General features: G+C 37.2%; 2 protein-coding genes across 3 annotated transcripts; both read left to right on the top strand.

Annotated features, from left to right (window-relative positions):
* Positions 1-645: 645 nt before the first annotated feature.
* LOC113055064 (polypyrimidine tract-binding protein 1-like) lies at positions 646-23,797 on the top strand. Of its 2 annotated transcripts, XM_026221016.1 has the most exons (16): positions 646-777; positions 1,251-1,301; positions 2,620-2,650; positions 8,364-8,424; positions 8,505-8,677; positions 9,646-9,792; positions 10,320-10,475; positions 13,457-13,567; positions 13,947-14,124; positions 14,227-14,307; positions 14,403-14,548; positions 18,698-18,731; positions 19,504-19,596; positions 19,862-20,078; positions 20,160-20,237; positions 21,946-23,797. In XM_026221016.1, the coding sequence occupies exons 1-16, from the start codon at positions 770-772 to the stop codon at positions 22,076-22,078; spliced, it is 1,698 nt and encodes a 565-aa protein (XP_026076801.1). In that variant the 5' UTR covers positions 646-769; the 3' UTR covers positions 22,079-23,797. The 2 variants fall into 2 exon arrangements, with proteins under 2 accessions (XP_026076801.1, XP_026076804.1); XM_026221019.1 differs by lacking the exon at positions 1,251-1,301 and having other exon boundaries at positions 676-777.
* Positions 23,798-23,878: 81 nt separating this feature from the next.
* On the top strand, positions 23,879-26,442 carry LOC113055065 (uncharacterized membrane protein C19orf24 homolog). The gene is made up of 3 exons (XM_026221020.1): positions 23,879-24,507; positions 24,935-25,063; positions 25,197-26,442. Exons 1-3 carry the CDS (start codon positions 24,230-24,232, stop codon positions 25,198-25,200), a joined length of 411 nt encoding a protein of 136 aa, XP_026076805.1. The 5' UTR covers positions 23,879-24,229; the 3' UTR covers positions 25,201-26,442.
* Positions 26,443-27,974: the final 1,532 nt, after the last annotated feature.

Raw genomic sequence — 27,974 nt, 5'->3', positions numbered from 1 at the left:
TCCCTAATCAGATGTAATGGATCTCTGCTACTACTACTGCAACCTGAAATATTCATGGAGCCGCCCTGATAGCACACGTACATCACAGAGACATCTATTTGACATCTACAAGAGATATTTTTTGAGTGTTTGCTCATCTGCAATACGTTTCCTATCGGATGTCAAATAGACGTTTAGAAGATGTCTTATAAGATGTTTAGAAAGTAAAACTGACATCTTAAGACATCTATCAGATGTTTGTTCACAGCAGATGCTTTCCAGATTAAGTGATCTTTAACATGTATGTGTGTTGTCTGGGCGGTTATATGAGCTTTCAGTTTGTTGTTGTTGTGTCTAAACTCCACTGACCTTTAGAGACTAAAAAGTGTGCTTTATTAGATTAATAGTAAATTAGATATCATACATTTATTTCATCAAGTAAAGTTACTGTTTCACTGATGGAACAACACGTTAATCCATTGTTTGAACATAAAACCCTGTTTCCTAAGCGACTAGTCCATTCTTCAAAGACTCGGAACAATACAATTCTAGGATGCGCAGCACGCACGCAGTTTCTCGCTCCTCAACTGTAACCGCCCTTTGCTTTCAACCCGTCTCACCCAATCACAGTCCTTCTCGTGTCCCTCACGCCCACTGTTTACCGGGATTGACCAATCACCGAGCTCATCGCTGAGGCTCCGCTCAACGCGCTCCGCCATTTTGTAGCGCTTTAAGAAAACTCAGCCAAGCAGCAAAGTTGCGGATCAGAGCTGCTGTTCTACGTTGTGCAATGGACGGGTAAGTGATGCTACGTTATTATGAATGGAAAACAAGTCATGCTGGCCAGTCGATAAGCACTACACGAAGGAAACCGTACGTTTACCAACTGTAAAGTATATATATATTTGTTTTGTTAGATTGGGCATCACGCGCGCTCGCATCAGCAGCATTTGCGTTTAAACAACCCGTAGTTTTCTCGTACACCAGGTTTCTGCCTGATGCTCGATGTTGTCATGGTCACGTTTAATTTTTGTTCCCTTTTAATCCGCGTTTTTTTTTTTTGGTAAATCTAGGGACATTTCCACCAAGAGGACTTGTTGCATCGATTAAAGTTTAAGCAGTAAAGAGCAAAAATCTTAAAAACCTCAATAGGAAAACAAGCCCCAAAAGTTCAGTTTTTCTTTCTGACCAGAATACTGTAATAAAAGTGAATTTAAATAAATTGAATAGGTAGGTTGTGTGATGGCATTGACATCTTTTTCCCTGTGCAGCCGCCTAGAGACTGAATTGTATCCTCTGGGATCAAGTTACGCAGAATTAGAGTAAGTCCATCTGAAAATTCAGCTCATAGTTGGTGTTTTATTTTTCTTTCTTTTTATACCCGTATATTGATTGCATTTAACTTTTGATGAGTGAAATATAATTAAGTGTATTACTGTGCTTCACTGAAAAAACATCGCCACGGTTGCCATAGTTTCCACCAAAACACTGTAATTACTTAGCCATTTTAATTTCCTGAATATGATTCACACTGGTGTGCCTTGACTTTTTTTTATACATTAGAGGCACAATTCTATTTTTTTAGACTGTTCATTAAATGTTTATCGCTACAGCATTGTAAATATGAGGTTTAAACTGTATTTCTGTTATGTTGGTAATTTCGGGTTACAAAATGACAAACGAACTAGGAATACATAAATAAAACAACTTATAGGGAATTTAGTTCAGCTTCCTGAATTTGACACACAACATTTTCTCAAACGTATCTACTTTCACAAAACTAAAAAAAATAAAATAAGTTTTAAACCCTGTTTGCTGAATAGCAACCTCTTTAAGTGGCTAAAACTACCAGTTACTGTTGGAGCTGCTGCAGTGTGGTGGAAACTGGGGTTAACATGGTAAATGGTTTTAAACGTCCACCAGTTAGTCTGATTGATATACATAGATAAACTAGACATCTAAGATTATACTGATACTAAAAGCACACGCCAGCTATGGTGACGAAATGACCCCAGACCATAGGGCCCCCTTGTTAGCGCTCTCGTTCATTTGCATGAAGGTTATTCCCTCTCAGGGAAAACGTATCAGGACTTTGTTTTGGCACCGTCTGTTTCTTTTTCTAGCCATTGTTTCAAACATAAAAGCTTTCATGCTGCGCCGTGTTGATATGAGGGCTTTTCGGAGCGTTTCTGGGAGTTCATGTGAAACAGGATGTGGGGGTTAATCTTCAACCATACACTGACCCAAAATACCACTCATATTTCTAGCTCTGAGGGAGATCACAGTCTAGTCTCCAACTGCTTATTCCTTTAATGGGAAAAGCATCTAACCAACATGAGCCAATTGAAATCTTGCACTTATTCGCCAGACTTACAGTCTTACAGTTAATATTTAGGTATAGGATATTCATTTCACATTTTGACTTATATAAAAATGGGCTGGATTCTTAAATTACATTATACATATCATTATGTGATTTTTTTTTATTTATTTTTTTACCTTTTGTTTCATTGGGACTATTTAAAAAAATGCATTGGGTCACAATAGTTCTCTGTTTTTCTTTTCATGCATTTATTTATTTATTTATTTTTTATGGTTTCATGTGGCCATTTTTTCTTCAATATCTGTTTTCTTTTACAGCGTTGTTCATGATATTGCAGTTGGCACAAAGGTAAGAATCTTATTTTTCGTTCTTCAGTCACTACAACACGTGCTATACGTCTTTGGTTGGTTAAGGAGCAGATTGTTTTGCTTCATGTCCTATGACCATTTGTGTGCCCGGACTCTCCGAATTGAGAATTGGCATGGCCTTTGTGGCTTCCACACCTTGTGCTATCACTCCTTCCAGACATGATTCATCCTGGCAACAATGGGGTGAATCATTTTCAAAGGGAATCAGAGATTTGTTAGAACAAGTCGAGCTCTGTGGCATTGTGCCATGACACGTTGCGCATTCTCATCTTTTTACGAACTCTTAAGTTATCATTTAACTTTAGGAACAAATTGTGGTTCATAATATTTGAAACACATAGTTAAGAAATCCCTAACTTACTGTCTGGATAGGCCTTCACAAGGCCGCAACATGAACACTCCCGCTCGTTCCCTCATTAAAGATTATTTCCTGTGGTATGTGGCTAGTGAGGAGGGACCCTCAGGATGTGGAACAAAGGCTGATTCATGAGGTTTATTTAGGTTAGTTACATGCTCATGCAGTAGCATCTGTGGCATGAAACCTACAGGCACTTCATTTATCTGATGATTACCACAGTACAGGGAGGGGCGCTGTTTTAAGAGCTAATTGCAAAATTTTAAAGAGATTTCCTAGTTTCGGATTTAAAATAATTGTAAGGGGCATCTTTCTGGATTTTGTCTCCGGTTCAGATCAGCTGGAGGATAAAGACAATAGCTGCATTTCCACTGTCGGGCCAGTGCGAGCCAGGGCTTAAAGCGGGCCGGGCGGGGCTCATAGCCCATGATAGCCCTGGGCCAGTAGCACCGAGGCCAGAATAGCGCAGGGTTTCCACATTGGAGCTTGAAGCACCGCTGCACGTCACTAAAACACGCCCTTTACACACCTCTCAGAACAACGTCATGCAACCTCAAACTTTCACCATCAAAGAGAAGTTATCAGAAAACTAACAAATAGGAACATGTGCGATCACAAAACGAACATGATAAAAGCGGCCGTTTGTTTGCATGCTTTGTTATATATTCAAATTCAAAAGCATCGATGTTTTAACTATAGAATAAGTGATGCATTGATGATATTGATTTAACTTATCAGGACTCAAAATTAATCACACATAAATACACTTATTTCTATTTTATTTATTTATTTTTAACGCTCATGAAAATAGCCTGCTTATTCAGTCGAGTCTGTTTCTGTTTATTAGCCACAGAATAGCTGTCATATTTAGAATGAATGATAATATCTCTATTTTTTATAAAAGCTCCCGAACAAAAAACATTATTAGGCTATATTCTTTTATGATAGGCTACGTGGAGCTAAACTCTCGAGACGAGGCTTGTGACAGATAATATGAGTTACTTAATTAATACACGATTGTGATAGAGAATAAGAAGCTGATGTCTGATTTCTTCAAGCGGTCATATTTTACCATGTTTACTATGGTAACATGTTTAGCGTGCATATCTTTTTCATCGCTTATAAATATTTCAGCCTTGTATGGTGATTCTATAATCCACATTGGATCAAGTTATTTCAAACACTCGCTGAGAGAGAGTTTTGAGCTCGACTTATTTAAAAAAAAGTGTTTAATGCTGGTGTTAAAGCTGTTATCTTTCTGAAATGATCCGCAGCGCAGACTCTCTATTTTTTTTATAAAAGCTCCCGAACAAAAATCATTATTATGCAACGTGGAGCTAAACTCACAAAACGAGACGACAGATAAAATGTTACTTAATAAATACACAATTGTAACAGAGAATAAGAAGCTGACGTCTGATTTATCCAAGCGGTCATATTTAGCATGTTAACTATGGTAACGTTAATGTTTAGCGTGCATAGTCTTTTACATCGCTTATAAATATTTCTGCCTTGTTTGGTGATTCTAATCCACATCGGATCAAGTTATTTCAAACATTTGCTGCTGACTAAGAGTGAGTTTTGAGCTCAACTGATTATAAAACGTCTTTAATGCTGGTGTTAAAGCTGTTATCTTTCTGAAATGATCCGCGCTGACGCTCTCTAGACGCGGAGAAACTCCGCCTTTGTTCATGACCCCACCTCTAGCCCCAGCTGGCCCGCTTTAGCCCAAGGTTTTCGTCGGGCCAAAAAACCCTGGCCGTTGGCCCCGAGGAAGCCCCGGCGAGGCACGATCAAGCCCCAGAAGTGACAGTGGAAACGCGACTGGACCTGGCATGCACTAGCACGCTCGGTCTTAGCTCGATAGTGGAAACACGGCTAGTGTGGAACCCTGTTCAGAACCTAATTTACCCTTGTATCATGAGATTTCTGTGTGAAATAGCATATTTAATGAGTAAAGGTGTTGGCTAGGAGTTGGTTTTAGATTGGGAATTGATTAGCAGACAATTGAAGGAGACAATAATTGAGCTTAATTGAATGCAAGTTTACTAAAACAAAACCTCCTAAATAGCTGTTTGGCTATTGGTTGACATGTAGTGTGGCCTAAGTGATGTCATCAGACGAAGAGAGTTGTTTTAAAGCATTACATTTTGATGAAAGATTAAAATAGTGGGATGAGGTGCAGTAATTCAAAAACGATAATAAATAAAAGCAATGTATGTCTGAGTTAAACCAAATATACAAGAAATGTATTTTTCTATGGGCCCTCTATGGCTTTATCAGGACAAAAGAGGTTTTGTTGATTTAAAATTAGAAAAGTAGATGTTCAGTTATAGTTTCATTTTTTTAATTGGTCATCAGATGTTATGGCATATTAGATGATCTTCAGGTAAGTCTATTTGTCTTTGTGAACGTCGGTGACAAGCATTTTATTGTTTCCGTGCACTTTCTACCTCAGCCAAATGATTTAACCCATTTTAGAGACATTCCTCAGGGATTCCTCTGGCTATTTTGAAATGACGAGATGAATGCAGTCCATTCATCAAATGCAAATATGTTTGGCTCATCACTCAGCACACACATGTAGCTCTTGTGTTTGTCCAGCAGTGCTGATCAGAGGGATGATGGCTGGGGGAGGTGCTGATGGGTCACATGGGGGTTCGCTTGATGCTTCCAGTCTCTCTCTCTTGTCCTCGGTATTTCATAAAGAATGCAAGTCGAAAGCTTGTGGGTCACTGGTGCTGATTATAGCAAGCCAACGATTCGCAATAGTCCCACCTTGTTTTAACTATTGTGGATTGTCAACTTGTTAAGTGTGGTGTAAATTAGCCCAGTAAAAAAGGAATCTTAAATTTCTTCTGTTACCATTTAACATGAAATCAAAATGTAAATTTTTGCCTCTTCTCTGTATGTATTGATTTTTTTTTTTGAACTTGCATTCAGTCAAGCTCCATTCTTGTCTGTTTCACAATCCAGTCAGCTCTCAAGATAAAAAAAAAAAACGGGCTCTGTAATACACGGTTTCTCATTAAATAGCCTATTTTGGTATAACATAAATTATGTTATGGTTGTATAATACCATGGCCCAACTCCTCCCTGGGCACAAGCAGCAAAAATGGCTACCCGGGTTTCTGTGCATTTGGATTGGGTTAAGTGCAGAGTACAAATTTTAAGGATGGGACACCATATTTGGCTACGTTTTTTTTTTTTTTTTTTTTTTTTTATGGGTCCTGACCAGATATTTCTGTGTCAATTGGTTCAGTGACGTGTGTGTGTGTGTATATAGAGTCTCTATTATTACGAATAACTAGGGTCTGGAGCTGTGCTCATAACCTGTATGATTAGTGTGGTAAATGGCTCAAGTTTGAGCAGTAGCTGTGGGTGAAAGGCACACCTGGGCGTTTGGAGATAATGGGTCTTGTGTATTCAGGTCAGGGTTGGGTTTCAGTTACCTGCAGCGCAGACACAAGGTCTCCATGGTGAGCACATTACAATCGTAGCTGCTGTGGTAACGGCCCGTTTTTTTGGGTTTGTTGTGAATTGTTGCAGGCTCCGCCCCTCCCCCTGTCTTTGACACCCATTCATCTGTTTTAACCAAGAATCTCATCGTGCCATATCTAACAAAAAGTTAACGCATTGGATGTTTGGGTTTGTCACGCTCAATGAACTATGTTAAATGCACAGAGATAGTTCTGTCTGAAACCTTCTAGAAGCTTTGAAAGAATGTTCCAGGTTTGTGCCCGGGGAGAAAGATAAGCTGATAATGTTTTAATGCTATGGCTGATATTAAATAAATGATAAAATAAAGCACTAAAAACTATTAGTTTTATTAATTCTATTAATTTACGCATTGCAACCTTGTAATGTAAAGTATGAAATAAGGATATATGTAATGTGATTTTCTCAAGATTTCATTTTGTTAGCTTTTTTAAGATGTGAGTGTTATAAGGTAGCCTAATTATTAAAATAGCTGAGAGCAAACAACACGCATTACAATATTCATGTTGGTAACACAAAAGCAGAAATTCATTCGATTAGAATAGTAGTCCTACTGCTAAAAGGATCATTTAGATAATGAACCGATCAAGTACATAATATTTTAAGTACAGAACAGTTAAAAGTTGTTATTGCATGATTGCTATAAATCTTTTTTTAGTTTAGGGTAATGTGCAGCTTTAAGTTCTATGTTTAAGTTTAGCTTGTTTTGCAGTAACCCTTTTGTTTCTTAGCTGAGTGTGTTTACATGTGGTTCTCATAGAGCGGCTTGACTGTGGAATTTTAACATGTGGAAGGCAGGCCTGTGTGGTTGGGTGGAGTTTCTGCTGAATATGCTTAATTCATTCTTGCTTTAGTCATACGCCGTGACTGGACAGTCTTAATTCAGCAATCTTCTGTCACATTCTCAATTTTCTGCACTCAGAAAGTGTATAATCAGAAGAAACATTTGCTTTTGATTGTCCAGATTAAATGAGACAGACAATGTTATTTGCAGAACTGTGATGTATTTACTTTTTTGTTAATATTTACTTTAAGGGGTAGTTCACCCAAAAATGGAAATTCTGTCATTTACTCACTCGGTGCCAAACCTGGATTGAATTTCTTTCTCCTCCTCAACACAGAAGATATTTTGAAGAATGTGGGTAACTAAACTGTTTCTGGTTCCCATTGACTTATTATTATGTTGTTCCATACTATGGAAGTCAATGGATACCGGCAACTGTTCATTCTTTGAAATATGTTTTTATGTCCAAGAGAAGAAAGACACTCATACAGGTTTGGAACAACCTGAGGGTGAGTAAATTAAGTTTCATTTTTGGGTGATCTGCCCTCTTAGCTGGGCTAAAATGTGTTGTTTGAAACCATGCAGAGTTGTATAAATGGCCTGGTCCTTCACATGGACATGTTCTGTCCTTCCTTAAACAAAGGAAAGCGTGAAAGCGCAAATGCAAGTTTCAGTGTGAACACTCACTAGCTGACGACACAGAAATGTAAAACCACCATTCTGCCCATGGTCTACTGAGATCTTTCTTCATAGGTTTCTGGTGGGGGATGTCTTGTGGTTGATCTCTGACCTCACCCGCTCTAAGGCAATGCTGTTTGCACAGGAAAACTGAATGTGACATTGTCCATTTCCTATGTCCAGAGTTTTCTGATGTAAACTTGTCCTTATTTGGACATCCATTCAGGCTAAAGGTTGGATTAGTTTATCATCATAGTTTTACCCTCTTTACTTCAAGTGTGCTATTTAGGTTTGTAAACCTCAGAACTGACTGTCTAAACATGTTACTGGACACTGTTTGACCTGGAGCTTTCCTCTTTGATTTAATTTTGTTTTCAGAGAGGATCTGACGAGTTGTTCTCCTGTGTTTCCAGTGGGCCCTATATCATGAGCTCAGCAGGTAGGATCTATTTGTTCTTTATTTGTTTATTGGTTAGTTTTTTTATCTCAATCCCCCCTCATTATCTCCTTTCTATGCAGCCAACGGCAACGACAGCAAGAAGTTCAAAGGTGACATCAGAAGTCCTGGCATCCCGTCCAGAGTTATACATGTCCGGAAGCTGCCCAATGACATCAACGAAGCGGAGGTCATCTCCCTCGGCCTCCCCTTTGGCAAAGTCACCAATCTGCTCATGCTGAAGGGAAAGAACCAGGTATCAGTCCCTCTCCACCCGTGAGATTCTCAGCATTAGCTCCAAATAGGAGACGAGGTTGAATTAACATAGTCCACCCAAAACCTTTGGATTTTTCATTTTTGAAGTAAATAAGCTGCACTTAAACTGAAAAATATTATCTCTGTTCCCAATATTTGTGTTATTGTTTTTGTATTAAATAATAAGTTTATTTCAGCGATAAGTTAATGTCTGATTGCAGTATTTCTTTCGCTAGATATTATTGTTAAGAATGTGTTGTATTATAAAAAATCATGGTTATTATAGATAACTAAAACCATAAAAAAAAAAACAGGAAAAAAAGTAAAATACAATGTAAAAAATTTCAACTTGTTATAATACAGCTTTAATATGGTTCCCAAGGAAACATTTCATTTAGTTTAACTTAAGACAAGAGCTGCAATTAAAAATAATCTTTACATCAATAAAATTACAAACTTAAAATAAATAAAAATGAAATGCAAAACCAATTCAAACTATTAATAAAAACTAGAACATCATTTAAGATTAAAATAACACTGCATTTATGAAAAATGAATACTTTTATTCAGCAACAGTACATTACACTGATCAGCAGTGACAGTTTTAGGAAAAAATATATATTTCAAATAAATTATGTTGTTTGGAAAACCTTGAAAAAAGTATTTATAATTATATAAATCTATGTAACTATTTCCTCAAAAAAATTAAGCATCACAAATGTTTTCAAAATTGATAATAAGATAATAAGAATGATAATAACAATGCTTCTTGAGTAGCAAATCAGTATATAAGAATGACTTCCGAATGATCACAATATAAATATTTTTTATGTTAAAATAGAAAAATGCTCATTTAAATTGTACTAATAGTTCACAATAGTTTGTTTAGCTAGAAGCGTTTGTTTTATGTGCTTGCGTGGAACATTTTCCGGGCTTAAGGCAAATTGCATGATATGCATTTTTGTGCAGGCTTTCTTGGAAATGAATTCTGAAGAAGCAGCCCAGACGATGGTTACTTACTACTCCTCTGTAACGCCCGTCATCAGAAATCATCCCATCTTCATGCAGTACTCAAACCACAAAGAGCTGAAAACAGACAACTCACCAAACCAAGTGGTATGTGCTTCAGATGCTCTCAGCGGCCAGCACACGCTCCACGTACAGAGCTTTATGAGGCTTCATTACACATTTCTGACATGGTGATTCATTTGTATATGTTTTTACATAAATAAAGACAGCCGAAATGTATAAAGCGTTATTTGCAGCAGCTGTGCACATGATGATTGATACGAGCGGAGGGTCTGGTTTGCTCTCTTCCGTGCATCTTGTTTTTTTGCCTTTTCCTTTTTAAACACAGTTTATATGCCTCTCAAGGCCTTTAGCAGTGAATTCCACAGCTGCAGCCCATCAGCACTCATTTGGAGGATCACTTAATTTGCTTTGCTTCATCCTGTTTGAGTAAACACAGAAACGTAGCCTACAGAGTTTACTTAATTTTGTCCAGATTAATGCATCTACAAATTTTATTCGTGCATTTTCAGACAAAAAAAGGCATGTATGGATAGATAGGTGTAAAATCAATCAAATGGAATGGGAAAAAAAGACTAATTTAAATCTAAACTATGTCATTTTGGTGTCTACAGAGGGCACAGGCAGCACTGCAGGCGGTGAATGCTGTCCATACAGGAAGCATGACTCTAGGTGCCATTGACCCATCCGGAATGGCTGGCCCCAGCTCTGTCCTGAGGGTCATTGTTGAAAACCTCTTTTACCCTGTGACCCTAGATGTTCTACACCAGGTATACACTTCCTCTAGTTCTCTGCAATGCTGTTCTTTTCTTAAGGCTGGTTCACACGGCAGGATAATTAGGCCGATTTTAGCCCCGATTCACCCCTTCCGACAATCTTAGGATGCTCCGATTATCGTAAAATAATCTGATCAAATATTCCTGCCGTGTGTGGTGTGTTAAGACTGCTCTCCTCTGCTCGGAAGAATGTCGGGACCGCTCCGATCTCAAATCGGGGATATCCAACATGTTGGATTTATTTGGCCCGATTTCTTCTCGTGTGTGGTGTCCCCTGAGGACAAACAATCATGCAGCCTGTGGACTGTGGCGTGTAGCCAATCAGAAAGCGAGGTGACGAGGCAAGTTAGTTAGTACCGGGAAACAAAATCAAAACAGCCGGCGTATATAATATAACAAATACAAATAAAGTCGATGGGCATAACTACATCCACAACTGCAGTCCACCAGAGTACACGGAAACGAATATATGAACGTTTATTTCAACGGTTATTAATCTGTGTAGTACGTAACAACATTTATATGAGATAAAACAACAACTTATCTCCATATTATGATATAGCAAGTATAGTCCATGCTCGCGTTGTCTCCACCTCTTTGACCATCGCCTTTTCTTGTTTTTCTTATGTTTTTTTTCTGTTAAAAACCAAGAACAAACTATGGCCACTGCATCCTCTTCGTCCGCCATGATTGTTTACTCTAAAGTCACGTTTGATCTCGAGGGATTTTGCGAGATTTCCCATCTGACCTGGGAATGCTCGGGAGTCAAATCGGTTCGTGTGTGATGTGTTGATATTGCCGTGTGGCTGCACACCACACACGGAACGACCAAAACTGTTAGACCCGTGATTTTTTATCGCTGTGTGTGGGGTCTCTCATATTTGGAAAATCGGCCGACAATTTTAAAATCGTCCCGTGTGAACCAGGCCTTACTTGAAGCGATAGTTCACCCAAAAATAAAAACTGTCATCGTTTGCTCACACTCATGTTGTTTCAAAGCCTCAAGACTTTGGTTAATTTTCAACTCATAAAGTAGGACATTTTGGTAACTTTACTTAAAACCTTCATGTATAATCCTTTATAAAGTTATTCATAATGTACATGGTAATACATTTTATAGTTCATGTTAATTCCAACATTTACTAATGCATTATTAAAATCAAAAGCTGTGCTTGTTAATATTTAGTTAATGCACTGAATGTGTTTTCATTAACATTAACAAATATTAATAAACACTGTAATAAATGTATTGTTCAGTGTTTGTTCATGTTACAGGGTTCGTACAGTTTAAGCCCTGGAAAAGCCTTGAAAACAGACATTTATGAAAAGTACTTGAATGTTTAAAAGGCAGTATATATAAAATTCAAATTAGTAAAATTAGACTTGTTTTCTTGCAAAATGAACGATGCATTACGTCTTATATAAATAAAGAGCTGTTTCCCCTGGCTTTAAGCAGGGCATGAGATCTCAAGGTATTACTCTTTAAGGTGACAAGTGGTCTCGCGATATTAGTAAAAAGTAGATTTTGTGGTGAAACCTTTGAAAGTACTTGCATTGTATTGTTCGGTCTTTTTTTGGATGTGCTGTTTGTTTGGGTTTCATTTGGGGACGCATATAAAGTCTGAGGTGCTTTTTTTGTTGCACTGTTATCATTTACAAGCTTGGAGCGTGTCTCCATCTCAGCAGTTCAGTCCACAAACTCTTCCTCTGCATATAATGTGAGTTTGTGTTGCATTTATGTGAGAAAACAGTGTAAATCATTCCTAAAACTATGCAAACAATGAGGGGAATACATCAACATATTTCTATTAAGCCTTTGTGATTTGTTGAATGTCATGATTTCAAAATGAAAGTTCAAACCCTCGCTTGCACAAAAAATATCAGATTACTCGCTTGTCAAAAATAATCAGTGGATTTAGATTACTTGATTACCAAGATAATCATTAGTTACGGATCTAGATTAGTTAAATGTTTCAAAAGAAAACTACTGTTTTGCTTTTTGTGATTAAAAGACCAAATATTTTTTTAAGTTTCTTAAAAATAGTATTAAAATAGTCTCATTCTAGTGAACCAGGTATCTGGATCTTGTGAGATAAGTGTATTGTCACACCCCTAAGTGTCTACAAGCATGATATAACTCATAATTGTCCAAGTGTATGATAAAGCTTTTTTACTCTTCAGGTCAATCATATATTCATTAAAAAAAATCTATTTGAATAAGGAAAGCGATAACTTTACCATAGTGTCTTTTCAAGTTGCCACAGCCATTGCATGCTTTGCATGTGCTGCACGTTACTTTTACCATTTTGTTTTAATAGTTTATTTATTAGAATTTGAAAGATAATAACAATTTTGTGATCTCTGATTTTAGTCCTTGAAAACAAAAAAAGTAGTGCTTAAAGTCTTCTCAGTTTCTGTACGAACCCTGATGTTAGTACATTAACTACTATTAACTGATGGAACCTTATTGTAAAGTGTTACCAGAATAACTAATGCATTAAAACTACTTTTATAATGCATTATATATAACACTTTAAGTAAAGCGTGAAAATTAAAGTAAAAGTTAAATAATTCGAATTCATAAAGAGACCTGAGACTATTCTATTCTTTAAAAATCCAAAAAGTTCATAAAGTTGTTGTGAAACAAATCCATAGGAATCAAGTGGTTTAATCGAAGTCTTGTCAAGAGATATAATCTCTATATGTGACGAAGGTTTTATTTTACGGCAAACACTTTTATAAACTTTGGATCTTTTTGGTTTTGGTTATCTGGACTTTGAGTGGAAGGATAGAAACCCCTCAGGTTTCATTAAATTATGTTAATTTGTGTTTGAAAGATTAACCTTAAGTCTTACCTGTTTGGAATGACATCAAGGTAAGTAAATGATGACAGACTTTTCAGTTTTGTGTGAACCATGCCTTTAACTGTAGCCAGGTATGGTTGTTTGATACTAAAATGTTTGGTTCCTCAACAGATCTTCTCCAAGTTTGGCACAGTGCTGAAAGTGATTACTTTCACAAAAAACAACCAGTTTCAAGCTCTCCTCCAGTTTGCTGATGGCCTGACAGCACAGCATGCCAAGCTGGTGAGTAGCACCATCTATCAGCCATAATATGTAACCACAGTTATTGAAACTTTGTTTTAGACTTTGTTTTCCATCAGAGCATGTACACATGACTGCCTGGTTGGGAAGTAAACCACTGTGCAGATAATGAACAGAGTTAGGTAAAAACTGACTGGGTGAGGGTGATTTTAATTATTGAAATCTGGAAACCACAAATATAAAAGCTTGTGGAGGCTTGGTACCAACGCAAGATAAAGCAATTCCCAAATATAAATGACACTCGTTCAGGATAAATAACCAGCGAGCAGATTGTTCAGATGATTAGTGATGCGTGGATCGCAGTTATATAGATTTTGACATGTTTGTGGCACAGTTTTTATATAAATCTCTCTTTAATCAGGCTCTAGATGGACAGAACATCTACAATGGCTGCTGTACCTTGCGCATCAGCTTTTCCAAACTTTCCAGCTTAAACGTCAAATATAATAACGACAAGAGTCGTGACTACACTCGCCCGGACCTGCCCACTGGGGACAGCCAACCTGCTATTGAACATCACGCTCTGGCTGCTGCTTTTGGTACAAACGGGTGTTAGATTACACCCAGCACACTATTAGACCATACAACCATAGTCCCATTCTGCCTCTTTTAGAAAGTCTAAATATCCTGGTATTTTGCAGCTGCTCCCGGGATCATCTCTGCCACGCCATATGGAGGAGCGCACGCCTTCCCTCCAGCTTTTGCTATCCAGCAGGCTGCAGGTACAATGACACACCACTTGAGTCTAACACCTATGTTTCATTTGTCTGTATTTGTCTTGTGATGTATAGAGTACGTTTGACTCCTTCTTGAACAGGGTTGACAATACCTGGGGTTCCCGGAGCCCTTGCCTCATTGGCCATTCCCGGGGCAGCCGCGGCCGCTGCGGCTGCAAGCAGACTGGGCTTCCCGTCCCTCCCCGGCACCCACTGCGTCATGCTGGTCAGCAACCTGAACCCTGAGGTTAGCCATTCTCAGTCTCTGATGGACCTAGAAGTGCACAGGGGGCCCTATTTTAACGATCTGAAACGCAAGTGTCAAAGCGCAAAGCGCAAGTAAGTTTGTGGGCGGATCTCGGCGCTGTTGCTATTTTCCCAGCGGGATAAATGGCTCTTGCGCCCGGCGCAAATCTAAAATGGGTTGGTCTGAAGTAGCTTCATTATTCATAGGTGTGGTTTGGGCGTAACGTGAAATAAACCAATCAGAGCGTCATCCAACATTCCCTTTAAAAGCAGGTGCGCAAGTTCCATTATGGATTGCTATTATTATGGCATATTTACCAGGTGCACGCCAGGAGCGGTTCACAGCCGAGGAGACTGATGTTCTTGTAAGAGCAGTGAAAGACAGAGAAGTTGTGTTGTATGGGGATGGGAGAAACCTACCCAAAATAGCGTCGGTTAAACAGGCGTGGGAGGAAATAGCCACAGTTTGTCAGATGTCCTTATATACATATATGTCTTGCCACTATTGGGCAAACGGGTCTGATCCTTAATTACTACAATTAGCCTGAATAATTTGTAAACTAGATTTATGCCTATTTTTTCACATCTTCGTGGCACACCACAATGATTTCCGTCATCTCATGTGTTAATATTTTTTTAGTGTAACAATTTATGATTTGCAAAAATAACTGTTGCATCTGTGTAGATTACATGAGCACGCTATACATTATGGTCAAGCATGCGCCCTTAAAACAGCATAAATAACAATGCGCCACTGACTTCAGACTAGGTTTTTTCTGGTCAGTGGCGCTATTTGTTAAATGGAACAGCAAAATAGCACCAGGGATTGTTTGCGCCGGAACACGCCTCCTTTTTTGCGCTGAACCGCCCAGGGAGCGCAAGTTCATTCACTAGTTTAGCGAAGTGCTTCTGTGGAGGGAAAAGCGCGCTTTGCGCGGGTGCAAAATAGGAATGACACATGCGTCGGTGTACAAAGTCAATTGCGCTGGGTGCAAGATAGGGCCCAGGATGTCTATTTAAACACTAAGACTGAGCAAGTTTATGGAATTTTTTTGTTTGTTATTAATGATCCTTTTTTAATTTTTTTATTTCATTTTTATAATCAATGAACAGAGCAGAAATATATCAAATGTAAATTCACAATGATTAAATAATTTAGATGAAAGCAATGGCACAACAGCAAACACTAAATGAAACACTTTTTTAAAAAAATGTTTTTTATTAATATTTAATTTTATTTAATTTTATTAATATTTAATTTATATTAAAACATTAGCACTTAATATTAGTATAATATAAATATTGGTGTAAATATTTATACTTAATATAATAGTATAATATTTAGCACCACAACAAAAACTGTTATTTAATAGTATAAATATTGATAATATAAATTTAAACAGTGGCACTGGCATTTCAACAAAATATTTGAAACACTTTTTTAAATGTAGAAATGTTGGTATAAATGTGTGAAATTGAACGACAGTGGCAGCACAAAATAATTGTATAAAAAAAATTTTTAAGTTAGAATTTCATAACATGTATGATTAAAATATAAACAATTAAAAAAAAATTCCAAACAAAAAGTACAATTTAAATTATAATTAGTGCTGTTAATCGATTAAAAAAAATTAACTAATTAATCGCACAATTTTTTAAAATTAATCGCGATTAATCGCAATTAAAAGACTGAAACTTTTTGGATATGTAATTGTAAAATGTAAATATTTAATGTAAACTCAAGACAAAGAAACTATTTCAATTCAAAATATGATTGTTTATTGGAATTTTTGTTTAACTTGTAACACAGATTTTCTCATGTAAACAACATACCTGCAATAAACCATCAATATTCTCCAAATTAACTGTTGGCTTGAAAGCCATATTTATTACAGAAATAAAAACACAGGCATGTAAGTACCATTTGAATTTCAAAACAATCAATGCCAATAAAAAACAAAAATGATTTCCATGTTGAATTCTAAGTGGATTGCAAAAAAATTCCAAAGTATAGTCATTGCCAGTGCTTTAAGTGGGCCAGTACCTCTCCGTGCGCCCAGAACGTGCTTGTAGCGTACCGGTGCGCTCATTTGGACATCTGTTTTAATAGAGGTTTTAATATTTTACCTGCACTGCCGATTTTCAGAGCGCCCTTCACAATGCAAGCTTCCTAATTCATCCCACCGAGAGCAGAAACTACATTACCCATTCACCCTTAAGTTATACAAGTGAATAGCGCATGTGTCGCTTTTCCCACTGTTAAGTGTCAACAACTCAACGTGGCCGGGTGTGTGAAACTCGTTGTGAGTTATACTAAAGCAAAATCTTGAGTATTTATTGTCTGATAAACATTAAAAACTGTCTGCGGAGGTTGAGTCGTCCTGCAGCCCCCGCTGGCTGTTCATTGGCTGCAGCATCTTTTTTCTAAGTTCTAAACAAATACCGTAGACGGCTAGGCACAAATTTAGATATTCATTTATCTAATTAATCTATAGCCTATGCACAAAGACAATATGATCTTTTTGTTCCCTTTTTGTTTTAAAGCTTGATGAAGAGAGAGAGAGCGCAAGTTGCTGCAGCTGCGAGGAGGACAGTGATGCACGCGTACAGGAGTGATTGACAGTTCGCACTGTGTACAAAAATATACTCCGCTACACAATTATTTCGTTATATTCGTTTAAGCTTATTAACGTTAGCGTTACAGAAAGGTCTAATTTAAACAATGACATTTGAGTTCATGATTTTAATGTTGCTGTTTCTTGTGGCAGACTAAATTAAGAGTAATGTTTCTTGTGGCAGACTGAAGAGTAATCCGGCAGAGTTTTATACTGAAACTTTCCGTCTAAAAGTCCTTCCTTGGTCTTATCCATATTTCTTTGCACGTTGAACACACATAGGCCACAACTGGAAATAAAAGAAAACTGCAACCGCGTTAATTGCGTTATTTTTTTTCAACGCGTTAAATATTTCAAATTAATCGAATGCGTTAACGCGCTAATTTTGACAGCACTAATTATAATGTAAAAATTTAGGTATAAATATAATTTAAAGCACCACAGCAAAACCTTAGTGGAATACATTTTAATATATAATATATATTATATTATATATATAGTATAATAAATATTAAAATGTAAAATTTAAACAATAGCACACAGTTATTTTCCTAATTAACTGGACTAAATGGATATTATAGACTGGTGATGTCACTATTACAATACTGCTTTAAAGGAACTGAATGTTCCTTTAAATTTAGTGCATTTATGATCTATTGTCGTGTAGTAATTGCAGGACACAAAGCCCATTGCTTAGCGTTTCTTTAACTGAAGCTCCGTCTCTTTAATCACTCAAGTGTCCTCACCCCTGTGTCATTTCTTCCTCTAACATCCTCAGGTTTCGCATACAAAATCCCATTCAGTTGAGCTTCATTCTTCTTGTTGCTTCCATTTGAATATGTTGCTGCTTTATTTCATATTTCACTCATCTCCTCCAAATATTAAATAGCCAGAATTGTATTTTCTGTTGGTCTGTTCAGAAGCTCTGTTCTTTTATTTGTATTTATTTGTAAAACAGGCCATCGGAAAGTGCATTTAAACATTGAAATTAGTGTATTGTTTACTCCAGTAACTAATCGCTAAGAATTAGCTTGTTAAACTGGTGAAATTTCTGTTAACTTTAGCACTATATTTTGTATTTCTTTATGTATACTGACTTTGTTTTGTTTTTTTACCTCCTTTTTTCTCCTATTTCTCTCCCTCCCCATTCCCCTCATCCTATTGCTCTTTCTGTTTTTTTTTTTTTTTTTTTGCAAATCTCGTTCTCCTTTGCCATCTGGCTACACACACCATATGTCTCTACTCATCTGATCTGTACCAACAATTACACAATTAAACATCATCCCACAATCACACACACATCCCAACATGATACACAAACAACTCTCTCTCTACACCCCTCCCCAATCCCACCCCTCTCTGTCTCTCTCTCTCTCTGTTACCAATCCATTAACCATCTTCATGATCCAACCACCGTTTTTCGCCATTTCCCGTGGAACTGCCTCGCTGCCTCGGATATGTTGAACCTCCACTCTGCCTCCGATCTTTACCTGTTTCTTCCTCCTCCGCTGCCCCCCCTCTGCTGTCCTTTAAAGAGAGTTACGCCAAACTGCCTCTTTATTCTCTTCGGTATGTCATCCTTTAGCATCTTTTTTTGTCACTCGTTTGTTCTGTTCTTTTAATTAGATTTTGTGTCCACACAAGGCATCTGTGAGGCCTGATTCTTTGAGCGCCTCGTTTGTTTTCTGCAGTATTTGGTGTGTTGAGATGAGATACGTCATGAAAAGCTGCAGCTTTGCCTGAACAGCAGCACTTCCTTTGAACGCAGATGGAAGGCTGCAGCTTTTTATTGATGGAACAAAGCAAATTTGCGCCTTGTAAAATGTTGCATGCTTTTGAAAACCATTCCTATTTTACCTTTTTTTTAATTGCATGTCTTTTGGAGAAAAGATGTTTAAAAAACTTGGTTAATAGTCAAGACTCCTGCTTTTAATAAATTTTCATCCCCCTGAAAACTCATCTTTCGATTCTAATTTCAGTCGATCCGTTGAATCTGTTCCTCAGGAGATCGAAAAACGAACTGAAAGCACACGTTGCAGTTTTCTTAAGAGCTGCAGATCCACTTGAACTTTCTCTTTACTAAGAAATTTTTCAGTCTTTTCTCAAAGCAAGTTTTTTCTCAATTTCAATTAAACCCCTGATAAGATTGCTATTAGAGACTAGTTTTAATTTTTATGCATATGTATATTTTTACCTTGAAGAGCATGTGATGAGGGGATATAATGGAGTATCTTGATTGTGAACTGAAGTTGTTTTCTAGCTCAGGCTGGTTTTGATGAGGTGTGTCTGATCATAACATGCTGTATATTTATATCTGACATGAAACCGTCTCTCTTTGTAGGTGTATATGGGGATGTATTGAGAGTGAAAATCATGTTCAACAAGAAAGAGAATGCTCTCATACAGATGTCTGATGGGACCCAGGCTCAGCTGGGTAAACCGCCTTAAAATTATTACAATTTAGTTGCAGAAAGAGCAGAAAACTTATATATACACCACCATTTAAGTAATGGTGTGTTTTTTTTTTTTTTTTTTAGGTGTGCTTTAAAGCACAAACTTAGTCAGACGTGTCCCAGTAATTAGCACATGCTAGCACACAAATTAGTTTTCATAATATACTGATAGATGTAATGGGGAACTAAGGTGCAGAATGATGCATAGTTCAGTATTTATTTCATAGATAAACATTTATATTTCAGCGATGAGTCATCTAAACGGGCAGAAGTTATACGGCAGGCCCCTGCGCATCACGCTTTCCAAACACACTACTGTCCAGATGCCACGGGAGGGACATGAAGACCAGGGGCTGACCAAAGACTACAGCAGCTCTCCTCTCCATCGCTTCAAGAAGCCAGGCTCCAAAAACTACTCCAACATCTTTCCTCCCTCATCTACCCTGCACCTGTCTAACATCCCGTGAGTTTATACACATCAGCCTCTTGTTTTTCTATGACTTTAAAAACCCAAACCTCACCTATAACTTTGTCTCTGTTTTAGACCCTTGGTTGTCGAAGATGATCTCAAGATGCTCTTTGCTAGCAATGGTGCTCTGGTCAAGAACTTCAAGTTCTTTCAGTAAGTGTGTAAAAGTGTGACATTATCATAGTGTGACATTTATGTAGTATAACAGTCATTTGAAATTATTGATATGGTCGAATCACATCCAGTTACTGATAATGTGTGTTCCTTTATCGCACATTACACACATATTTCTAAACATTTAGCTTATAATTTTAAAACTATTTAATTTTGCACCTTTTTTATGTTTACATTTTTTGCTTTAACAAAGTCAAATCTATACTACTTTGTTAAAACAAAATTGTTTATTAATTTCTGTACTGAGTATTATATTCTGAATTAAATCTATATATTTTTTTAATAATTGTTTTTTTTTATCATTTAATAATTTATTATTATTATTATTAATTCATTTAAGATTGTTATCTGGACAAACTCTATATCAAATTAATTTCTATATTGAATTTCTGCATCTTATGGTGCGTTCACACCAGACGTGAATGAAGCGTTAACCACGAGTGATTTACATGTTAAGTCAATGCAAAGACGTAGATAGACATCGTGCGGTGTGATTCGCAAAAGACGTGGCGCGAATTGAGCATTTTGTCGCGCGAATTGAGCGTTTAGACGCGCGAAACGCGTGATTTGCACAAGTTGAAAAATCTGATTTCGCACTGCGTTAAACAATCAGGAGCTTGCTCTAGTAGTGACGTGATTACGATGTAGCGAGCGAAGGGAAAATCCGGAACAGCAATGGAGGACAAAGTCATCGTCACTGTATAGCCACTTTCACATTGCAATTCAGGAAAATACACAGGTAATGCGTGGCGTCAATTGCTCCCGGGTCACTTTTTTGCCCCTTTCACACTGCCAGTGATTACCCCGGTATCTGTGTGTGTGTTCACTCACAACCCGTAAAGGTCCCTTAAAGACACGTGACATTAGGGCGTGGCGTGTAATGTACGAGTCGAAAACGCTAGGCACGTTAACTTTCACTTAAGCTGGCGAACAATCTCAGCGTCAGCGTAGAAAGTGAGGAACTAACTGATCTCTGCTTTATTACAGTTTACACACATTTTTTCATTGCGAACATTGATCTGCCTTCAAAACACCTGGTTAAAGAGTCACACGGTAATGTGCGTCATCACTACGACACGGCATTAGATCTGGCTTTTGTTTACACTGCGCTTGTTCTGGGACTGAACCCGGCAATGTTACTAGGTCCCCAACCTACTAGGACATGTTTGCGTGAACCCAACTGGAACAACCCCCTTCCATGACATGAATTCGCAGTGAAGTGAATTTCAACCGCTGATGAAGCTAATGAACTCAAGATGTTCAAGCTTCCAAATACGCACAAATAACACGATTTATTTGTGCAAGTCTCATCTGGTGTCAATGCCCCATTAGGCCATTGTGTTGTTTCTCACTGTAATTTTTAGATTTTTATAATTTCATAAATTGTTTCATAATGGTAAATCTTTGATTTGCTGGCAAATAAAAAATAAAAAATGTTACAAGTCAGATCACCTATATGCACTAAGAAGTCTACATTACAAGCTGTTTTATTATTATTATTATTATTATTTAATTTTGATTTTATTATTAGTTTAATTTAGTTATTTAAGGTTTTTAGTATTTAGTCAGTGGTTTTTAAATCATTTTTTTACCTAGTCATTTAGAGTTAAACTCCAATTTTATTTTATTTTTTTTCATCAGCGCGTAAATATCTGCCAGAAATACTAACAAATTCCCCAACTTTCAGGAAGGATCGCAAGATGGCTCTGATTCAGATGGGTTCGGTGGAGGAAGCGATCGAGTCCCTTATCCAGTTCCACAACCATGATCTCGGAGAAAACCACCATCTTAGGGTCTCTTTCTCCAAGTCCATCATTTGAGAGAAATATAGTCTGGAAAGGACTGGAGTGGCCAGTCACTTCAAACCTAAATGAGTCTTAATCACAATGCTCACTTCCATCATTCCATTATTTTATTTAAGAGGCATTTTAGTGGATATTTTACATATAAATATATTTTTTCAAGGTTTTAGAACAGCTGTATTATTAGTTGGGCCGAGAAGTTCATTAACTCTTGCATCACTCCATCTCTCACTTTCAGCCTATTTAAGGCTTGATTTCTGTAGAAGCAGAGATAAACCACTACAGGCCTTTGATTCCATTTGTGCCTTACTGCTTCAGATCTCCAGAACCTCAGTCAAACATCTGCAACTGATGTTTGCAAATCTGTAGTTTACAGTCCATTTCATGCTCTTATGCTCCTGTGAGACATGGGTAACTTCATCGGGCTGATGGTACAGGCCTAAAACTCGGCACCTCTGCATTACGTATCTCCCAGTAGGGTTGTACTCCTCATATCCTTTAGCTTTAGCATTTATACTGTTTCTTTAGACATAGAATGTTTACAGGCATTTTCCTCCTTCAAATTTATGCAATCATTTGTGTGTAAATCTAAAAGTGTTTGTCTAGATTTGTATTGTTTGCATACTGTGGGCCATTGCATGTTGGCTGTGGTCAGCGGATCATTAACCGCTGTCCGTTTACTGTTTGTCCTTTGTGTAGATGTTTAGCATCTGGCTTTATGTTATTGTGTGCAAGAGTAGATTATTTAAACTATTCTACTTAATTGGCACATATATTTTATGTAACCATGAACCTGTGTGTATACTACAGCTTGATACCAAAGCCTTTCCTCTGTGTTCCTTTGTAAGGGACATCCTGACACCTTTTAGCCTCACGTTAAACGGCGTGTCCTCAGAGCAGTGTATGTCTGCTTTTCTGTAGAGAACGGTGTGATGGAAACAGTTCAGGTGATTCGGCCGTCGGATATTACTGATAATCAGCACATCTGCTGAATTGTGCAAAGCACATAAAGTCTTAAACATAATAATAGTCTTAATAGAGATGCAATGGCCTTTATTGACCACTGTAAAATGCGTTTGGCCTTTATTCTCTCCCAAACCTCCCTTATTTTCAGATCTGACAAGTGCCTTTTTTAAAAAGCATTTCTTGACATTCAGCTGCATTACCGTTCAAGTTCATTAATTTTTTTTATAAAGGCCCAAAATGAGGCCCAAAATTATTTGCCACTCAGACCAGATAATATACAACAAATCTAATATTCTTATTCCCAGCAATGTTTCACAGTGGATCAATTTATTTTACTTTACTAGTCTTATTTTTTTTACATTGGGTTCTGTGTATGATGTTCTTTCCCCTTTGTTACATGTTATTCTATTGGTGTGGGACCAATCTTAAAATATTTGTATTCTTCACAGTGGCTGGATAAAACCTGATTTATGCATCCTTGCACAACATTAAAAACACTCAATATACAACATCTGTCTTAGATTATATAGTGCTTTTTCTTATAGTGGACAGATGAGGTGTAAATACTATTTTTGTACCACAATATTAAAAGTTATGGGTTTTTATATCCGTTAAAACATGTATATTTTGATTACAGCTATGGGCCATCATCATGCAAAAAAAATAAAAAATCAGTATAAAAGCAGGATTACACTATTTTTAGTCTTTATCTTGTTCTTCATGACATTCCTAGTTGTACTTTTTGCCTTCAATAAACATTTGTTTACTCAAGCCTGTGTCCATGACGTTCTTTCAGTGCGTCACAGCTGTAATGCTTCTCCGCGTGACTTACAGGAATCACATAAACATACATTATTACGCCAACGCAGGTACAACAGGCTTTGAACAATCCTCACAACTCCTTGTTATAGTATAGTATAGTAGTCGGAGCCGTTGAAATAGCTACCTTTTTGTTTTACATATTTGCGTGTAGTATGATTTCGGAATCATAATTATCATTATAGCCATATTTTCAAAATAAAACGATATTACGGGAACCTGATCTTTTTGGCGATTCCCCTCAGGACACAGTTTACCGTAACACTACACGTGCTGTCGTCTTCAACCAGGAAGAGGAACTGGATTCGGCCGTTAAAGCCAACTTCATATTTGTGTGTACGTTAGGTCTTATTTTGCCTCTCAAAAGCACTAACTCGGGCTACAATGACACATTTAAGACTTCTGCCTCTGGTTTTGACTTTGTGGGCTGTTTCTTTCGCCGAAGAGGCGAGCATTAAGCCCAGCAGCACTAAACCACCCGCGGTCAAGAACACGTCCAGCATCAGCAACAGTAACGTTACAGAAGAGTCTCACAGAAATAACACCACAACCAACTCAAGAATGGACTTCAGACTGGACGGCGCGATGATAAACAGGGCTCTGTATGTTCTGATCGGGATCACTGCCATCGGAGTGCTGTATTTCTTGGTGAGAGCTGTCCGGTAAGTCATTTGGAAACCATGTCAAATCAGATTTTAGCTTGAAAGTGCTCCTAGCTACTTGCACGGTGCACAGTATACTGCTTGTACTTAGTAACGTTATACAGAGTCGGAAACGCTGTCATTGTAAGAGACTTGGGTATTGAGTCATGTAACCTGTTATTTGATTTAGAGAGAGATAAACTTGGCTAATTAAAGTTTAGTTTTAGTAGTAACTTTAGTTGGTCAAGTTAATCTAAGTTATGTATGATGGACTTCAAAACGACCTTGTTTTTAAAGTGAACTCTATACTCATTTGTGTAAAACCTTTAAGTTTTGCCAAATTCGGTTTAGGAAGTAAGCTTCACACTCACGTGAGATGATTCTAAGTTTCTGTTCTCTTTCGGTGAGGAAAAAGTACAAGCGTCTCTCATTTGTGCTCTCATTCCAGTCTGAAGAAAACCAATGTTGAGAGAAAGAAATACGGGCTCCTGTCAAACTATGACGACACGATGGAAATGGGCCACCTGGAGAGCGACGAGGACGATGATACTGTTTATGAAGCCAAATCTTTGAGAAGGTATTCGAACACTAGATTATTCCACCTGATCTCTGACACAAGTTACGCTCAGTCTCTGCTCAGCTTTGGACTGTGATGCTGGAAATCTAGACCTCTGATATCCACCGCTTTTCTTTCCTGTTTCTTTCCACAGATGAATCTCTGGGAGTGATTCAAATTCAATGCCAGAAATCGAATTTGACGAAGACAATCCCATTATTTCCAGCAAAATGGTTGTTGAATGATGTTGTCATTTTCTACAGGATGCTTGGATGCCTTTTTCCAATATTTAAGTGGAATGTGTAGGTTAAAACTAGATATATTTTGGACTGATATAAACCAAGTAGATCTTCTTGGAAATTTCTCAGGTCATACATTTTGTTCTTGAAAGAAAGTTGGCAGGAGTTCAAAACTGTGTTTTGTGCCAAAGTTACTTATGCATCATTTTTAGGGGTTCGAGACTCTTGTCTAAGTTGATGTGTGTTAATATTTAATATTGCAAAAGACGGGCTGCCCCCCTTTTCCAGTTTATAGACACTGAAAGGCCTGAAAGTTGTTTGCTAATTTATGGGACCGTTATATTGTTTGGACTATCTGACTTTATAATTGTTTAAGGTTTACAGTCAAATTATGATAGTTTTGTTTTATTTTTTTCTCTCGTGTCTTTTTTCATTACTATAGTGGGACTATACTGGGTATTGATTTCAGATGTGAATTCTGGAATAAGTGTGATGAATTCACAGTTTTTTTTTTTTTGTCTGAATCTGCCAAACACCAACATAAGTAAGTGATGCACTTTGATTTTTAGGGTTCCGAAACTACAACAGCAAACCTGGTATTTCATGACATGGCAACACTCCTGACCACTGCATCATCGTACCATTTCAGGGTTTGTTTCATAAGTCAAATGAGTTATACTTTTAGAGACTAAACATTCCCATAGGATTCTGGTTCCAAATGTGGACCTGCTTCAAGCTCAGTTCTGTGTAGAGCGTTATCGGTGTGTAACTCCGATTTTGTGATGCTCACCATGCATTTTTTGTTTTTTTTCCAATGGGTGTGATTCAGGATTGTGTAAAGGTGGCAAATGAATTTGCTGTTAAAACAGCACGCCATCTTGAGGTATATGGATCCAATATCAACACTCTCAAATTTCCAACTTGAACATTTAAAGGGTATGTATGAGGGTGTTGTGGCATGGTTTTCTTTGAAATACATTTACTTGTATTTAGTATTCATTAATGCTATAAAAACCGAAATGCATGAACTTTCACTTTATCAATACTTAATAATTTCAATAATTCCCGAAGTGTGCCTTTCATTCATTCCCTTTTTGTAACTGCAATTGAATAGATGTGATTATGGGCTCCTTTGTAATTAAATTCTATCTTCTATTTTCATCCTTTTAGTGGTACTTTTTGCCTTTTACTTAAACATTTTAGATGTGACTGATTTCAGACACGCTCCTAAAAATCATGTGAGGAGTTATAGTAATTTAGCGTGCTACAAATTAATCAGCTGATCTGAAGTTGGTTAACAAAAGATTATATATTTTTACTTACTGTTTGTAAATGGCTTAAAATCAGCTTTTAGTAGTTAACTTACTAGCCTCTGTTGAGTGACTTTAAATACTCTAATTTAATACTATATAACTAATATAATACTATATAATACTTTAATATAATTTAGGCTGCATTCAGTCTTTTTTTGTTTGAACCTTAGAACCTTAACAATATTAATGCAACATTATTATAATTAATCTGCCATTCTTTAGTGTAATTCAAAATTGTACAAAAACATTTATGTCCCTTGTTGAAGGGGCTTCTTTAGGCTTTAATTTTTAATTTATTGATTTTTTTCTTCTTCTGATTTTCAGTCACTAGAGGGTGCATGATATCTGTCTAATAGAAGAGCACACTGTATACTGTACATACACACACACACACACCCTCACACTGTCAGCTGTTGCCCAGCTGAATCCTAAAATTGTTAACAATGTTTAATAATTTGTTAAAAAAAAATTAAGCTTTGGAATGTATTCGCTTGTGTAGTTACATTATAATAATAATCGAGTTGACAAAATCCACTTTTAGCAGATTAGCATTTAAATTTACATTCTGTCTCTTTGTAGGAAAACAAAACCAAAAATACTGAAGATGACTCGTCACTGCACAGATTTTTGACCAATCAGATGCTCTTTAGAATGGAAATGTCCCACCTAATGCCATAAGCAACCAACTAGTGAATCAAGTTCATTGCTGCCACCACTTAAAAAAAATAAAATAAATGATGCACCATTTTATATATTCTATCTAAACTTCCTGTTTCGACAGTAAATTTGTCAACACATGAACAGAAAATTGAGTTTATCAAGTGTTATTAGGGGGTTATGTATCTAATATGCAAACTTCATACTTTATTGGCCTGTCATGAAACGTTTTTTCAAGCATTAAGCAACAGTGATTTTTCCCACTGGAACAGTTGAATGTCCTGTGATGGGATTCGCTTTTGATGATTCTGGTTGACTCTAGTTAAGATCAATTTACCGACCTCCTGAAAATGTGGCGAGATAAGCCAACAAGAAGAACAAATGACAAAAGCTATTGATCGCCACAGCAGGAATTTGGAAAAATGCAACAACAGAGAAAAGGAAGAAAAACTGGAAATGCAATGGCTAAGCTCTGTTTAGAATCCCACTTTTAAGAAGCATGCTAGAAGAGAGATTAAAAAAAAGGAAAGAAAATCTAACTTAGTGGAAAGCTACGGTCGGACTGTTTGAAAGACAGAGGAGCAGTGGTGTGTTGTTGATGATCATCCCAGCTTGATTCAGCACTCCATCTGTGCTCTCGGCCGTGAAAAGCAGCTCTCGCTTGATACCTTTTAGATGCTGCTCAGCAGATAAAAAAATACCTTTTGTCCCTCTTTGTCTGAA

The sequence above is a fragment of the Carassius auratus genome, chromosome 36, assembly GCF_003368295.1.
Source record: "Carassius auratus strain Wakin chromosome 36, ASM336829v1, whole genome shotgun sequence".
NCBI lineage: Eukaryota > Metazoa > Chordata > Actinopteri > Cypriniformes > Cyprinidae > Carassius > Carassius auratus.
The sequence above is the reverse complement of the archived record's forward strand: the minus strand, read 5'-3'. Positions and strand labels throughout refer to the sequence as shown.

What these genes read in the sequence shown, in the direction of transcription:
- LOC113055065 (XM_026221020.1), top strand. Translation starts at nt 24,230, where the DNA reads ATGACACATTTAAGACTTCTGCCTCTGGTTTTGACTTTGTGGGCTGTT. An exon ending in TTCTTGGTGAGAGCTGTCCG is followed by an intron (nt 24,508 to 24,934) that starts GTAAGTCATTTG and finishes CTCTCATTCCAG; the next exon opens with TCTGAAGAAAACCAATGTTG.
- LOC113055064 (XM_026221016.1), top strand. An exon ending in CCCTAGATGTTCTACACCAG is followed by an intron (nt 10,476 to 13,456) that starts GTATACACTTCC and finishes GTTCCTCAACAG; the next exon opens with ATCTTCTCCAAGTTTGGCAC. An exon ending in TGCTATCCAGCAGGCTGCAG is followed by an intron (nt 14,308 to 14,402) that starts GTACAATGACAC and finishes CTTCTTGAACAG; the next exon opens with GGTTGACAATACCTGGGGTT.